The following is a 17,060-nucleotide window of genomic DNA, read 5'->3' on the forward strand; positions in this document are numbered from 1 at the left end:
TGGGTCATAGTCTGTCTGGAGCCACAGGGGCAGTTCGGGTCGTCTCTGGCTCCCCAGTGATGGAACATAGCGGCGCACCGGCCATGGCCTGTTCGATAGCGATTGAGGAGGGCCCGATCATAACGTGCTAGGTCAAAGCCTAGCACGCAGGGTTGACGCTCGCAGGGGTCTGTGATGAGGTGTTTGTTCTTTACCTCAGCTGACTGCCAACTCTGTTTCCAAGAGTCTGGAACAGAGTTCAGTGTAGGCGTAGGGGACCAGATTGGGTGACGAGACGTCAAGCGTTGGACAGGGTGGGCGAAGATATCCGCGTATATTGGCAGGTCCGGTCAAGCGTAGACGTGGGAAATGAACTTAGATGATGCCGCATCCCGACGAATATCTGGCGGGGCGATGTTGCTAAGAACTGGCAGCCATGGGACCGGGGTGGAACGGATGGTTCCAGAAATTATCCTCATGGAGGAATATAATTTGGAATCGACCAAGTGGACATGGGGGCTACGGAACCATCCTGGGGCACAGTATTCTGCAGTGGAATAGCATAATGCCAGAGATGATGATCGCAGTGTGGAAGTGCTCGCGCCCCATGAGGAGCTGGCCAGTCTTGCAATGATGTGATTCCTCGCGCCCACCTTTGCTGCAGAAGTGGGGGCATAGTCAGCTTCACTGATTCATACACAGGAGGCCCCTGACTAGCTGCAGAAACCTGAGGTGGCAGCAGGGCCGCTGAGCAGCAGGTCAGGGGCACAGGAGGAAGCCCTCTCAGGGGAGCCGTGGCCATGCGGAACCTCGTGACTGGCCGCTGTTCAGTGGGGCCCATCCAGGGCTACAAAGCCAGTGCCCGAACAGAGGCTGGAACACTAGACATACTCAGGCCTTCTCGGGGTTGGTGCCTGACTCCGAATTCCCACTAGAGGGCAGGAAGCTTTCATCTAAAGTGGATTTTTCTTTCTTCTTTTTTTTAACCCTTGAATAAACTGGATAGATTGTAAGCGTTATTGGGATAGTAAATAATCATAGGCTGCCAGTTATGGCACACTGTTTATGGACCAGGAACTTACCCAAGTCCTTTATACACTTTGTCTAATTTATTGTTGTATTCCCTTTTAAAAATTATCTTTAGGGGAGTCGGGCGGTAGCACAGCAGGTTAAGCGCACATGGCGCAAAGCGAAAGGACCAGCTTAAAGATTCTGGTTCGAACCCCCCGGGTCCCCACCTGCAAGGGGTCACTTCGAAGCAGGTCTGCAGGTGTCTGTCTTTCTCTCCCCTTCGCTGCCTTCCCCTCCTCTCTTGATTTCTCTCTGTCCTATCCAACAATGACATCAATAACAACAACAATAAAACAAGAGCAACAAAAAAATAATTTTTTAAAATATATTTTTACTTTTCTATTTATTGGATAGAGACCAGGAGAAATTGAGAGGGAGATGGAGACACACCTGCAGCCCTGCTTCAGTTCTTGTAAAGCTTCTCCCCTGCAGGTGGGGACCAGGGGTTTGAACCCAGGTCCTTGAGCATTGTAGTGTGTGCGCTTAACCAGGTGCACTATCACCTGGCTTCCTATTATATTCTCTCTGTCATCATAAATTGTCTTTTGCCATTGTTCACATGTTTTTATTTATGTATTTCTTTCTTCCACCACTGCTGATCTTGAAGGTTCATGAGAACAATGTCTCTTAGTCACCGTGCTATATTGACTTGTCTCTCTAAAAGCTAAGCATGAAGCAATACAAAGACAAAGGATGACTACCAGCCCCTAGGTGGCTTTGGTCGCGTGTGGACACTAGTTACCTAAAACCAATGAACTTGGCAATCACCATGACAGCTCACTGCCCCGGCCCTGTGTGAGCCGCCCTGTGAGCCTCCGTGGCTAGCACGCAGAACTTTGGCAGAGGTGTGATGACTTGACCTGGTCGTGTATGCTTGTGAGATTGGCCCTAAAATCACGAATAAAATAGTAAGAAAGCTGGGGGCCAGGTGGTGGCACACTTGGTTGAGTGCTCACACTACAGTGCACAAGGACCTGGGTTCAAGTTCCCAGTCCCCATCTGCAGGGAGAAAGCTTTTTGAGTGGTGAAGCAAGGCTGCAGGTATCTCTCTGTCTCTCTCTTTCTCTCTCTCTCTCTCTGCCACCCTCTCAATCTGTCTGTCTCTATCCAATAACAAATTAATTAATTGACAGTTTATTAAAAGGAAAACTATAAAAATAAATCACTGAACCTGAGAACTCAGGGTGGAGGGGCCTGGTGGTGGTGCACCAGGTTAAGAGTGCACACTACAGTGCACAAGGACCCGGGTTCAAGCCTCTGGTCCCCACCTGCAGGGGGAAAGCTTCATGAGTGGTGAAGCAGGGCTGCAGCTGTCTCTCTATCTCCCCCATCTCTGTTTCTGGCTGTCTCTATCCAGTAAATAAAGATAATACAAAGTTACATCATCGTAATAATGCAGCTGCACACAGACCTACTGCCTGGGGCCACAGACACCCAAACTCTGCTCCACTGCCTTTTGCATGAAGGGTGAAAGCTTTATAGTGAGAACCTGCCAGCGGGGGCCAGGCGAGGTGAATCCCCTGGACAGAGCACTTGTTCTGTGACGTGTGTGACGCAGGCCCAGGCCCAGCCTCCCGCCAGGTTGAAGGAAGCCCCGGTGCTATCATGTCTTCTCTCTGTCTCTCCGTCTCTGTCTGTATCTGAGAATATGCACATAGCTGGAGGATGCAGTACCATTCCAGGCAAGCCCTCCGCTCTCCAAAAAGTGGACTTGTACACAGGCTGAGGATGGCAGGTTAAGTCAGGAGCTGGATTCAGGGCGGACAGGGTGGTCGTGGCCTTCAATGCTCCCCTCCTGCCCTAGCCCCTGGCTCCCCGCCTGCAGGGGGAAGGCTTCACGAGCGGTGAAGCAGGACTGCAGGTGTCTCTCTGTCTCTCTCTCTCCCCCTCAATTTCTCTGACTCTACCCAATAAGACATAAGTAAACATTTTTTTAAAAGAAGCTTAGAAGCATACAGTCAGAAATCTTTAAAAATAAATCTTTTATGGACTCATCTGTCTGGCTAGAGGGAGAGAACAGCTAAGGGACAGTAGAGACAGAGAGGAGCAAAGGGACCCGCAGCCCTGCTTCCCTGCTCCTGAAGCTTCCCCCGCACATGGGGCCGGGGGACTCGAGCCCGCGTGCTCCCGCATGACAGTGCAGTGCTGAGCTGAGCAGGCCGCTGTGCCACCACCTCCGTGAGAGATCTTCTAGTCGTAGAATGGTGCGCATTCCTGCACAGAAGCTTCACAGTGAGCACAGCACACAGCAGCCACGTGACTCGGCCCTTCTGCTCCTAGGCAGAGTCTCAGAAAGAACCGAAGGTGGGCTTGGAAACAGAAACCCTCGCGCACGCACTCACAGCGGCTCCGGGCACAATGGTGCTATTCATAAGAGCCCAAACGTCCACCCACAGGTGACCGAATCCGCAAAAGGTGATAACCACACAATGGAATATTGCCCAAGCACGGGAAGGCATGGAGCACTGATGTGGGCTGCAGCATGGACGGACGGGGCGTGACAGCAAACAAGAAGGACCGTGTATAAAAGTGATGGCACCTCTGTGTGGTGTCCGTAGAGCATAGTGCACAGACAGCGGTGTTGGTTGGGAGGGTTGAGGAGACATGGGGAGAAGGGGCATGCGGGGGGGTCTCTGTCTGAGGGGAGGTGAGCTGTGCCTAGACCGGGAGGGGAGCGGCATCAGCGGGGAGGGTCATTTTCCTAGGATGATGGTACTGGAATGCATTCAGCTTTATATTTTTAAATTTTATGTATTTAATAGGACAGAGATTTTATTTTTTGTAGAAAGGCATTCTCTTTTAAAATTTTTTATTTTTATTTATTGGATAGAGACAGAAATCAAAAGGGAAGGGGGTGATAGAGAGACAGAGAGACCCCTGCAGCCCTGCTTCACCACTTGTGAAGCTTTCCCCCTACAGGTGGGGGCCAGGGGCTTGAACCTGGGTCCTTGCTTTATTGTAACATGTGAGTTCAACCAGGTGTGCCACCACCCAGCTCCACAAAAGATTTTAATTTTTTAAAATTATCTTTATTTATTGATAGATACAGCTAGGAATTGAGAGGGAAGAGGAGACAGAGAGGGAGAGAGACACCTGCAGCCCTGCTTCACCACTCTCAAACCTTTCCCTCTGCAGGTGAGGACCAGGGACTTGAACCTGGGTCCTTGTGCACTGTAACATGTGCTCTACCACTCACCCCAATTTTTTCCTGTTCAAGTCCTAGAGAACTTAAACAAGAGAGAAAAGAGGGCCCAGAGCTCAGCTCTAGTCCATACAGTGGCGGGGACTGAACCCGGAGCTCTAGACAAAGCCTGCTGATACCGCGTGCAAACACAGGTCTAGGGCTGTACTGTCCGAAATGCAGTCTTGTAAACACGTGACACACCATCATTTCCTAAAAGCTGTATTTATTTTATTGGCTAGAACAGAGTGGGCTGAGGGAAGCTCATGGAGTCGCCTAAGGCTGGAGGGACCTAAGGCTGGAGCCCAGGTCCTTGTGCAGGTGAGACAAGCACTTAGCAGGTGCGCCACTGCCTGGCCCCCAAGGTGCGCTGGTGTTGGTTTTCTTTTTAGGAGAGAAGAGGCCATTTGAGTGAAATCTGTTCCAACATACCCGATGTCCCTGCGGGGGGGGGGGGGTTGGACACGGCCATGCAGGCAGAGAGAACACCAAGTGAACCTGTGAAAGGAGAGGTCAAGCCTTTGCAAAGGGAAGCCTGCCAGCAACTGGCCGCAAACCACCAGAAACTGCGGGAGAGGCACGGCACGCATCTCCATTACTACCAACAGAAGGAGCCAAACTGGCTACACTTTGGCCTTAGACTTCAACAACTCCACAGCTAGCAGACATCAACTTTGAGTTGCTTAGCCAACTTTCATGCCACTGAAAGAAGATTCAGGGCTCAGGAGCTAGCACAGTGGTTATGCAAAACAGACTCATGCCCAAGGTTTGGAAGTTGCAGGTTCAATCCCCAGCACCACCATAAGCTAGAACTGAGCAGTTGTCTAGTGTACAGATAATAATACAAATAAGAAGAAAGAAAATCCTTGGGGGGGGGGGCAGCAGTGGCGCACCCAGTTAACCGCACATATTACCAAGCGCAAGGACCCGGGTTCCAGCCCCTGTTCCCCACCTGCAAGGAGGACACTTCATGAGCAGTGAATCCAGTCTGCAGGTGTCTCTCCCTCTCTGTCTCCCTGTACTCTCAATTTCTCTCTGTCCAATCTAATGGAAAAGCTAGGAAAAATGGCCATGGGGAGAGGTGGATTCGTAGAGTCGGCACTGAGCCCCCACAATAATCGTGGTGGCAATGAAAGAAAGGGAGATAGGATGAAAGGAAGAAGGGAAAAGAAAAGAAAAGAGAAAGAAGGAAGGAGGGGGCCAGGGGGTGGCACATCTGGCTAAGCGCACACATTAAGCGCCTGGGTTCAAGCCCCTTGTTCCCACCTTCTGGCTGTCTCTATCCAATAAATAAATAAATACAATAAAAAATAAAATATAATATAATATAAAAGAAAGGAGGGTGTACCACACCAAATTTTAAAAAGAAAGAAAAGGAGAGAGGGAAAGTGAGGAAATCTTCAAACACTCCTTCATCACCCTCTTCCCCCTCCAATGGCCAGATTTCACCCAGTTACCCTTCAAAATATCTCCTACATTGGGCCCTTTATTTACTTTTTTAAAAGAGTTGTATTTATGTTTGTTTATTTATTAGATAAAGACAGAGATTGAGAAGGGAGGGAGAGAGAGGAAGAGAGACAGACCCCTGCAGCCCTGCTTCACCACTCATGAAGCTTCCCCCTGCAGGTGGGGCCCAGGGGCTTGAACCCGGGTCCTTGCTCACTGTAATGTGAGTGCTCAACCAGGTGCACCACCACCTGCCCCCTTTATTTCCTTTTTAGAAAATATTTACTCATCAACAAGGGCAACAAAAGGGAATAAATAAAATAAAATAAAATAAGAAAATATTTACTCATTTATTTATTGCCTCCAGGGTTATCTCTGGGGCTAGATGCTGACACTATGAATCCATTGCTCCTGGAGGCCATTTTTTCCATTTTACTGGACAGGACAGAGAGAAAGTGAGAGAGAAGGGAAAGACAGAGAGGGGGAGAGACAGAGAGACACCTACAGACCTGCTTCACCACTTGTGAACCGTCCCCCCTATAGGTGGGGAGCAGAGGCTCAAACCCGGATCCTTATGTGGGTCCTTGCACTTCATACTATGTGCGCTTAACCAGGTGCACCACTGCCCCTCCCCCCCCCCCTGGCTTTTACTTTACTTCCAAAGCTTTTTGGCCACGCTGGGTACCTGGGACGTGAGCAAACTGCAGATGAAATGGCAGAGAGGAGACACGTTGACTAGTGGAGTGTGTGGGATCCAGAGGGGGCAGGGAGACCGCCCAGCTGTGGATAAGATAAGCACCAGCTTACTGTTGAAGTGGACTTAGTGGACATAAGAAGAGGTGGGGCTGGCTAGTGGTCAGGTCTCCTTGGCCCCCTAGGAGCTGGGCTTTGGCTTGAGGTGGGTGGGGGCAGATGAAGTGAAGGTCTGGGGGCACCCCTGCGCTGCCATTCCCCGGGCTTGGGCTGTCCTGGGCGCCTCCCCGCAGCGCCGACTCTGGCCTCAGGCAGAAGGCTGTTCCTTTGTCCAACAGCAAACCCGCTGGGCAGGTCTGCTGCCCAGCTTCCAGCTTCCAGTCCAGGAGGCGGCCACGGAGCAGGTGTTTGGCCCCGGCGTCAGCGCCTGGTCTGTCAGCACACCAGAGATTCCTCTGCAGCCCTTGGAGCTGGATATGAGGGATTTGGGTCTTCAGGATCAAGCAACAGGGGCCTGGACTAGACGCCTCCCTGGGTTCCCAGAGCCCTGAGCTGCAGCGCTGGCTTTGCCCTCCCCAGGGCTGACAGCCTCTCTCTCCCCACCCTCCTTCCCCTTCTTCCCTGCCTTTCTGCCCGGGACCCTGCTTGCTTCTCAGTCCTTTAGCTCCCCTCCACACCCACCCCACCCCACCCCCCTGCTATCTTCTCCCTCCATTCTCTCCCTCCCCCTTCCAGCCTTGGCCTCTGCCTCCCCTGCTTACACCTCTCCTGCCTGGCCCTCCTGGCTTCTCCCCTCCCCTTCCCTTCACGCCCTCCATTTCTGTTTGAGCCAGCTCCCCCAGCTCCATTCTCTCCCTTTCCCCTTGCCTGCCTCCTTCCCCTCATCTCTGTCTCCCCTCCACTCCCCTTTTCTCCCTCTCTTGACCTTTCTGTCTTCCTTCCTGCCTCTCCCAGAGCTCCCCCAGACCAGCCTCCCGCCTCCCGAGCCCTGCCCTTAAGTGTTTGCTTTCCTCCCGGATCTGGATGAAGGGGTTGCCCTGCCCATGCCCTGTCTTGCCCCACTGCTGGCTGCTGGGGTCTTGCCTCATGGCGGAGGGCTCCCGGACTCCAGCCCTGGGGGCTGGACCCCCACTCAGCATCCAGCTGCTGAGAGCCCAGTATGAAGGCCAGAGACAGCAGCAGCGGGCCCAGGCCCACGTGGTGATGCTCCGGACAGGTAGACTGGGCAGGTGCTGGGGCAGGGCTGGAGGGAAGGCGGGCCGGGCTGGGCCTTCGTTGTTAGGAAGAGGTGCTGAGCCCCCAGCAGGGCCGGCTGGAGACAGGGCGGTGAGGCATGGCTGGGCTCTGAGTCCTGCCAGGAGGGCCAGGCCATAGGCCAGGAATCTGGCGGGCAGTGCTTTGTTCCTGGCCTCTGGCCTTCACTTCTGATCCCGCAGGACTGGTCTGCCTGCTAAGGGTCCCCACCCCCACCCCCACCCCCACTGGGCTGGGTGGGGAGCTGGCAGTCCTGCTTCTTGGCTGGGTCTCTGTAAACCAGAGAAACTGGCTCTGAGAGGGGGAGAGGTCTGGTGTTCTGGGCAACTGAGAACTGGCTGGAGTCCTTTGCTGGCTCAGGAAGGAGGCCGGGGAGGAAGGGAGGTTCTCTGGTGAGAGACCCTGTCTGATCTTTGAGGGCTCAGCTGCCATTGCAGGAGGGGCTTCAGGGCACAGGGTGCAGGAAGCAATGCCAAACTCCAGTCTCGCTCTCGGGAGAAATACCATCATGGTTATGCCTGAGGCTCTGAAGTCACAAGTTCAATCCCCCCGCCCCCCGCAGCGTAAACTCTGTGTAGGGCTTTGGTAAATAAATACATAAATAAAAAAATCCAGCTCTAAAACTCTAACAGACACAGGCCACGAGACAGGAAGCTCCCCGTGTGCACCTGGGGCTTTCTGGGACCTACATGTCTGAGTGAACTCATCCAGTGACCAGCCTCAGCCTAGGCTGGACACATCCGGCCAGCGGGACCAAGGGACACCTAGGCCTGTCGAAACCCCCTCTTCCTCGCAGGGCATCAGACAATCCTAGACCTTTACCCTCTGCTTGTGGTTGCTTATTCTGAGTCATGCAGCTGGCACTCAACTCAGCCGTTCAAAGCAAGCCCCATTCTAACCCACCTGCCACCCAGCCTCACAGATCATCCCTGTGTGAGCGGGCCTCAGTGACACCCAGATTCTACAGGTTGCCACGCACAGCCACCCTCCATGGGCCTTTCTCCTGCTGGGGGAGGCATGCGGGCTGATGCAAGGCTGCGGAGAGGAGGAGCAGGCCCTTGAGAGCATGTCCCTTAGGCCACAGTCTTCAGATTGTTGTCAGAACGCTGAGCTGGAGGGCAGAGGGACCAGAATACCATGTCTCCGAAGGAAATCTCAAGTCCCTGTGCTCTTTTCCTCCACTGACCTGCTCAGTGCAGCTCTGAACACATTCTGTGAGTCACCTATGGCTCAGCTACCTCATTGGTAATTAGGAATAATTGTTTTTATTTTATTTATTTATTTTTCCTCCAGGGTTATTGCTGGGGCTCTGTGCCTGCACTACACACCCACTGCCCCTGGAGGCCAATGTTTCCCATTTTGTTGCCCTTGTTGTTTTATTGTTGTAGTTATTATTGATGTCGTTGTTGTTGGATAGGACAGGGAGAAATGGAGAGAGGAGGGGAAGACAGAGAGGGGGAGAGAAAGACAGACACCTGCAGACCTGCTTGTGAGGCGACCCCCCTGCAGGTAGGGAGCCAGGGACTTGAACAGGGATCCTTACAACGTCCTTGTGCTTCGCGCCACGTGCGCTTAACCTGCTGCACTACCGCCTGGCCCCCTATTTCTATATTTTTAAACATTTTCTCCATCTTTATCTGTTTATTGCATAGAGACAGCTAGAAATCGGGAGGGAAGGGAGGGGGTGGGAGAGAGGAAGAGAGACCAACACCTGCAGCCCTGCTTCACTGCTCGCAAAGCCTCCCCCTCCTCAACCAGTAAGCTCCTGTTCTCTGGTAACTGGTGTCCAAAAGGCAAACACTTCTGCCAGGTTATACTTTTACCACATTCAGATAATGTGTGGCTCGTATTATAGAAAGGGAATTAGGGGACTCCGGTGGTAGCAGCAGGCTAAGCGCACATGACGTGAAGCTCACAGACCAGCACAAGGATCCAGGTTCGAGCTCCCGGCTCCCCACCTGCAGGGGCGTCACTTCACAAGTAGTGATGCAGGTCTGCAGGTGTCTGTCTTTCTCTATCCTCTCTCTGTCTTCCCCTCCTGTCTCCATTTTTCTCTGTCCAATACAGCAGCAACGACAGTAACAATGATAAACAACAAGGGCAACAAAAGGGAAAAAATGGCCTCCAGGAGCAGTGGATTTGTGGTGCAGGCACCCAGCCCCAGTAATAACCCTGGAGGCAAAAACAAAGAGGGGAATTAGGAACAAGTTCTGTTTTGGGCAGTATATTTTATTATACTTTACACTTAATACTTTCTTTCATGTATTTTAAATATATTTTAATTTATTTATTATTGTAGACAGAGAGAAACTGAGAGGAGGGTGTGATAGGGAGAGAGACAGAGAGTCACCTGCAGCCCGGTTTCACCACTCATGAAGCTTTCCTCCTGCAGGTGGGGACCAGGGACTCGAACCTGGGTCCTTGTGCCTGTGATGTGAGCACTTAACCAGGTGTGCTGCCACTTGGTTTCTGGAGTTGCTTTCAAACACAGCTCCTCCCAGCTCAGCTGTGGGTGGTTAAATGCATAAACGTAATCTCAGAACACAGAGTCCCATAAAACAAGAATAATAATCATCTCTACGTGGGTGTGTATAAATTCACGTGTGTGTGAGTGTGTGAGTGAGTGTATATGAGTGTGAGTATGATTATGTGTGTGTGAGTGTGTGTGAGTGTGTGTGAGTGTGTGTGTGTGTGTGTGAGTGTGTGTGAGTGTGTGTGTGAGTGTGTGTGTGTGTTTGTGTGTGAGTGGGTGTGTGAGTGTGTGTGTGAGTGTGTGTTTGTGTGTGTGTGAGTGTGTGTGTGTGTGAGTGTGTGTGAGTGTGTGTGTGAGTGTGTGTGAGTGTGTTTGTGTGAGTGTGTGTGTATGTGAGTGTGTGTGTGAGTGTGTGAGTGAGTGTGTGAGTGTGTTTGTGAGTGTTTGTGTGAGTGTGTGTTGAGTGTGTGTGTGTGTATGTGAGTGTGTGAGTGTGTGTGAGTGAGTTTGTGAGTGTGTGTGTGAGTGTGTGTGTGAGTGTGTGTGTTGAGTGTGTGTGTGTGTCTGAGTGAGTGTGTGTGAGTGTGTGTGTGTGTGTGTGTGAGTGTGTGTGAGTGTGTGTGTGTGTGTTGAGTGTGTGTGTGTGTCTGAGTGAGTGTGTGTGAGTGTGTGTGTGAGTGTGTGTGTGAGTGTGTGTGTTGAGTGTGAGTGTGTGTGTGTGTTTGTGAGTGTTTGTGTGAGTGTGTGTGTGAGTGTGTGTATGTGTGAGTGTGTGTATGTGTGAGTGTGTGTGTGAGTGTGTGTGAGTGTGTGTGAGTGAGTGTGTGTGAGTGTGTGTGTGTGTGTTTGTGTGTGAGTGTGTGTGTGTGTTTGTGTGAGTGTGTGTGTGAGTGTGTATGTGAGTGTGTGTGTTGAGTGTGTGTGTGAGTGTGAGTGTGTGAGTGTGTGTGAGTGTGTGTGTGTGAGTGTGTGTGAGTGAGTGTGTGAGTGTTTGTGTGAGTGTTTGTGTGTGAGTGTGTGTGTGTATGTGAGTGTGTGTGTATGTGAGTGTGTGTGTGAGTGTGTTTGTAGTGTTTGTGTGAGTGTGTGTTGAGTGTGTGTGTGTGAGTGTGTATGTGAGTGTGTGAGTGTTGTGTGAGTGAGTGTGTTTGAGTGTGGGTGAGTGTGTGTGTGAGTGTGTGTGTGTGTTTGTGGTGGGGCAGGCAAGCAGACTGTACAGTGAGTGAGGGAAGCAGTCTACATGTGAAGCCCGTGTATGAATCCATCCACTACATCTATCCATACAATATTATGGGTACTCTTTTCATAATTTTTGTATTTATTTTAATTAATTTAGTATTATCATCTTTTTTTCTAACCAGAGAACTGCTCTACTCTGCTTTAGGACCATGCAAGGGAGTGAACCTGGGACTTCAGAGCCTCCGGCATGAAAGTCATACAGCATAACCATTGTGTTATCCGCCCCCACCCACCCCCACCCCACCCCACACTTGGGTAGCCTTGGCATTTGCTGACTGTTGGCCTTGGTCTCTCAGGGGGAAGCATGCCAGCACCTGCGGATGTGGTGCTCAACGCCGTCTGGATCAACAAGGAGAGGAGGCCCTCGCTGGCCCCGGGGGAGGCAGCTCCTGAGGTGGGCAAGGGGCACGACGTGGCTGACGGAGGCCGCTTGCAGCCCCCTGAGTCTCCATGGCACACACATCTGGAGATGCACCGCTTGGGCCAAACTTCCCACCAGGAAATCAGTGGTCAGGCTAAACACAAGGGCAACGTCACAGGATCTGAGCAGAGCCCACGGCAGGATGGAGACCCAGGGTGGTCTGCAAACTGCCAAGGACCCCGGCGCGGGTCCCGGGTCCCAGAGGCAGCACAGAGTGCGTGTGAGATGACAGGTGTTCAGACAAGGGCGGCGGCGGGGTCTGCCTTAAACAGGGCCGCTCAGTGTTCCCCTGGGGAGAGCCCGCCGAGGTCTAGGAGACCAGCTCACTACCCGTTTCCCCAGAGGAAGAACCCCAGGATCTCCCAAGCTGCCCGGAACCTGGGCTTATATGGTCCAGTATGAAGTTCTCCACACACCCAGTGTCTCACCCTTCAGGCCATGTGTGGCTTCATCAAAGAACCCAGGAGAATGGACCAGACTGCCAGCCTCTAGCCCAGGGAAAACCCTGACTCTCTCCACCGCAGGGCCCGTGGGACATGGACAGACCATGGACATGTGGGCTTGTCCCTTCAGAAAAAGAAATTGTCCCGTCCAGACTATGCAGTCCAGGATGGAAGCGTACCATCGGACCAGGGCTCGTGTCAGAAGACAGTTGTCGAGGCCGGCCTGTGGCACACCTGGTTGAGCACACACACTACAGTGCGCAAGGACCCGCGTTCGAGCCCCCGGTCCCCACCTGCAGGGGAAAGCTTCACAAATGGTGAAGCAGGGCCGCAGGTGTGTCTCTTGTCTCTCTCCTTGTCTAACTCCCCTTCTCTCAATTTCGCTCTGTCCTATCCAGTAACATGAAAGAGAAAAAAAAGGAGAAAATGGCTGCTAGGAGAGGTGGAATCCTAGTGGCAGAACTGAACCCCAGCAACTGGAAACAAAAAGAAAAGAAAGAAAGAAAGAAAGAAAGAAAGAAAGAAAGAAAGAAATAAAGAAAGAAAGAAAGAAAGGAAGGAAGGAAGGAAGGAAGGAAGAAAGAAAAAGGAAGAGAGAGAGAAAGGACACCACTTGTGGAGAATGGATGGAGCCTGGATGCCTCTTCCTTGTGGCACCATGTCTAGCCAGACACTGAACTAAGACTTTTTAAGCGTACAGCAGGGACCCTAGCTGGGGACATGAGTCTGGGCTCACTGAGTCTGAGTGACAGCCTGCTCCGTATCTTCTGTGATTCCTCACACGTTCTGGGGGCTGAGCTGGGGGGATCGCTGCTTCTGGCTGCTCTTCCCAGAGAGGAGCTCCCTCAGGAGTCCCTGCATCCTCTGGCAGCCACTGAAGCATTTTCTTGTTAGAGGCCGGGTGGTGACGGTGGTGCAAGTGGCACCAGCTGCAAGGGCCAGGCCTCCAGCCCCAGTTCCCACCTGCAGAGGGAGGCTTCGTTAGTTGCCAGTCCCTGTTCGGGCGCTATTTGCCGGTCTAGCTTCATGGGCGGGAGACAGACGACCAGGGACTCATGGCTGAGCTGGGAGGCAATATCTCCTTTATTAATCAGAGACATCGCCTTTTATGCATCTCTTCACCGGAAGTGGCAAGGGAAAGGAAATGACTAGGAGAGGGGGCGGAGCAAAAAAAGAGTGTGAACAGAACATAGCAAGCTTCCATCTAACCAGTGGGGATTAAACCAACACCCTGCAGGCAGGGCGGGACCCAGGTATAACAGTGATTATGTGAACAGACCACATCGTAAGTAATACAAGCGAACCTAATGTGATGATCAAAACAGAAGGTCTTAGAAGCAGAATTTAGAAGCACACCAACAATTAGTGGTGAAGCAGAGCTGCAGGGCTGTCTGTCTGTCTATATCTCCCTCTGCCCTCTCAATTTCTCTCTGTCCTATCAAATAAAAAGAAAGGAAAAATGGCTGCTAGGAGTGGTGGATTCATCCTTCGGTCTATTTACATTTCTGGTGGCAATTTTAAAAAAAAATCTAAATTGGGGCCAGACGATAGTGCACCTGGTTGAGCTCACGCATCACAGTGCTCAAGGACCCAGGTTCAAGGCCCTGGTCCCCATCTGCAGTGGCAAAGCAGGGTTTCAGGTGTCTGTTTGTCTCTTTCCTTTTCTATTCCCCCCCTCAATTTCTCTCTGTCTCTATCCACTAATAAGTAAATAAATAAATATATTTTAAAATCTAAATGAATTAATTTTTTTAGAAGAAGCATTTCAGCTGGAGTTTGCCAAAGCTGCTGTAGGAACAGAGGTTTGGAGCCATGCCGCCCCGTCTCGTGTCTCTCAACTCCTTGAGGAAGGTCGGCCACCTGTCCCCTCTTACTACCTCATTGCTCATGCCAGCCTCTCCCACATTTATTTCCTTCCATTCTTCCCTCCTCCTGTCCCTCTCCTTTCCTTCCTCTGCCTCCTCTCTCCCTTTCTTCTTTCCTTTCCCCCTCCCTACCCTGCTTTCCAAATTGCCTTCTTATTAAAATCCCCAGTCCACGGAGGTACAGGGCAGTAGGCAGCTGAGTAAAAGGTGACAAGTACATGGTCCTCCGTGACCAGCTTGTGCCTCTCAAACGGGCTTTTGTTTCGCACTCAACGTTGCACCCTCCCCAACTCCTGGCCCCACGCGTGGGTATGTCCGTGGGTATGTCTGAAACCAAAGGCAAAATGAAGCAAGTGCTACGTGAGTGCTGGGAAGTACCTCTGCTTTCCCCAGTTAATGTTTAACTTCAGTTGTGCTATTTAAACACGGGGCTCAGCCCCCTTCCTCTCTCTCTCTCTCTCTCCCCCCCAAGTGCCGCTCTTTGCAAAGTCACACCCACATCTCTCTCTCTCTCCTCGCTGAGTGACCGCGTGACCGGTCTGGTCTCTCGCTGATCCAGAGTTACTAGGAGAGGCGCCCTCTGTTTGCGTCCACCTGTGTGGCCCGTCACCCCCAGAATCTCACTTCAGTTTAGGCGTTTGTCCTGGTTGTCCTGTGAATAACTAGTGAGCCAGTTCATTGTTATAGTCTAATTAAAAACAAGGAATCTGAGGAAAATGTGTCTTTTGCTCTTGTTTTACAGTTGATGGCCATGGGGCTGGGCAGGGGTGGACCCTGTTAAGCAGACACAGTACTAAGGACAAGGACCTGGGGAACCCCACTCCCCACCTGCAGGGGACACTTCCTTCTCCCTTCTCAATTTCTCTCTGGCCTGTCCAATAAAATGGAAAGGAAAAAATAGCCACAGGGAGAGGTGAATTTGTTATGCTGGCACTGAATTTGTTATGCTCCGCTGAAAACCGGGTGGTAGGACAGACAGACAGAAAGATAAATAAAGGCAGTCGGGCAGTAACGCAGTGGGTTAAATGCACGTGGTGTCAAGCGCAAGGACCAGCATAAAGATCCCGGTTGGAGCCCCCCACCCCCCCCCGGCTCCCCACCTGCAGGGGAGTCGCTTCACAGGCGGTGAAGCAGGTCTGCAGGTGTCTGTCTTTCTCTCCCCCTCTCTGTCTTCCCCTCCTCTCTCCATTTCTCTCTGTCCTATCCAACAACAACAACAACAACAACAATAATAATAATAATAAAAACTACAACAATAAAACAAGGGCAACAAAAGGGAATAAATAAATAATAAAAAAGAAAGATAAATAAATAAATTATTTTTTAATTTTTCATTATCTTTATTAATTGGATAGAGACAGCCAGAATTTGAGAGGGAAGAGGGGGATAGAGAGGGAGAAAGACAGAGAGACGCCTGCAGCCCTGCTTCACCACTTACAAAATTTTCCCCCTGCAGATGGGGACGGGGGGCTCGAACCTGGGCCCTTTAATATTAGAATGTGTGCTCAACCAGGTGTGCCACCACTCGGCTCCCAATAAATAAACATTCTGTTTAAAACCCTTTGAAATCAGTGGTAGCCCATTGGGGAGGGTGAGCGCTTTGTCCTGAAGGCACTCACGGCCAGCCCAGCCTCGGTGCACTGGTGAGCTCTGCTCCACTGCCCATGAAACCCACCCACCCCGTCCTCAGGCACGGTGCCACCACCCGACCCCCTTCCTCTCTCTTTTTATTTGAAAAAACTGGCCCGAGAGGGCACAGGGCGGTAGCGCAGCAGGTTAATAAGTCACACAGTATGAAGAGCAAGGACCCACACAAGGATCCCGGTTTGAGCCCCTGGTTCCCCACCTGTGGGGAGGGGTCGCTTCACAAGCGGTGAAGCAGGTATGTAGATGTCTATTCTTCTCTCCCCGCTCCTCTCAATTTTTTTTCTGTCCTATCAAAAAAAAAACTTTTTTTTTGACAAAATGGCCTCCAGGAGCAGGGGATTCGTAGTGCAGGCAGTTATCCCAGTGATAACCCTGGAGGCAAAAAAAAAAAAAAAAGTTGGCCTGGGAGAGGTGACACACCCCCTGCCCCCAGCCCCAAACAAAAACCTAAAACACTGTATTGAAAAAATCTCTTCTCCTTCTCCTTTAAATATTTAATTTATTTATTAGTGAGAAAGATAGGAGGAAGGAGAGAAAGAACCAGACACCACTCTGGTCCATGTGCCAGGGCTGGAACTCAGGACCTCGTGCCTGAGAGTCTGGTCCTTTATCCACAGCCGCACCTCCCAGACCACGACGCTTTCGACATTTTTTGATTACCTTTTACCAGAGCTCTTGGTGGTGCTGAGGACTGAAGCTGGGACTTGGGAGCTTCAAGCATGAAGCACTTTTTGTATAACCATTGTGCTTCTCGCCCGACCCTCCAATCCTTTCTTAAGAGTCAGGGATGACAGGAGGAGAGTGCAGAAGCTGGGAATGAGTAACCAGAAGGAAAGCAGGGCTCACAGGCTGCCGGGGCAGAGACAGTGCTAGTCACGGTGACTTTCCTGTTCGACGTCCTCCACAGATTGCGTTTTGCAGGCCTTTCCCCTTCATCCGGCATGGCTTTTTCTTGAGCATGGGTTCCCGAGGCCAGACTCCAAGAGGAAATACCAGAAAATGTTTTAATAAGGCAGGTCACGTCAGCTTCAGCGAGTTTGGGTCAGTACCAAGTGAGCGTGGCCAAGGTCTGGACCTTCCCGGGGACTGTGTGGTTCCCATGGAAGGGGTGTGGGGCTGAGGAGGATGGGGACCCGGAGTGCCTGCTGACACTCCCTTCCCACAAGCCTGCTTCTGCCGGGAATATTGGGCCAGGACACACTCCACCAGCCTGTTTTCCCTGAGCTGCTCAGATTCCTGCCGGCTCCTACGCCAGCCCTGAGTCGGACTTCCTGCCCAGGGCGGCCCAGGACTGGAGTAAGCCTGTCTCCTCCCGCGCTTCCTCTGCGGGCAGCACGCTGTCCACTGC

At 51.7% G+C, this 17,060-nt stretch overlaps 1 protein-coding gene across 1 annotated transcript; it reads left to right on the top strand.

Moving 5' to 3' along the window:
- The first annotated feature begins 7,134 nt into the window (after window positions 1-7,134).
- On the top strand, window positions 7,135-13,938 carry C10H9orf152 (chromosome 10 C9orf152 homolog). The gene is made up of 2 exons (XM_007537069.3): window positions 7,135-7,586; window positions 11,633-13,938. The coding sequence occupies exons 1-2, from the start codon at window positions 7,394-7,396 to the stop codon at window positions 12,157-12,159; spliced, it is 720 nt and encodes a 239-aa protein (XP_007537131.1). The 5' UTR covers window positions 7,135-7,393; the 3' UTR covers window positions 12,160-13,938.
- The last annotated feature ends 3,122 nt before the right edge of the window (window positions 13,939-17,060 follow it).

This window comes from Erinaceus europaeus, chromosome 10 (genome assembly GCF_950295315.1).
Source record: "Erinaceus europaeus chromosome 10, mEriEur2.1, whole genome shotgun sequence".
NCBI classification, from domain to species: Eukaryota; Metazoa; Chordata; class Mammalia; order Eulipotyphla; family Erinaceidae; genus Erinaceus; species Erinaceus europaeus.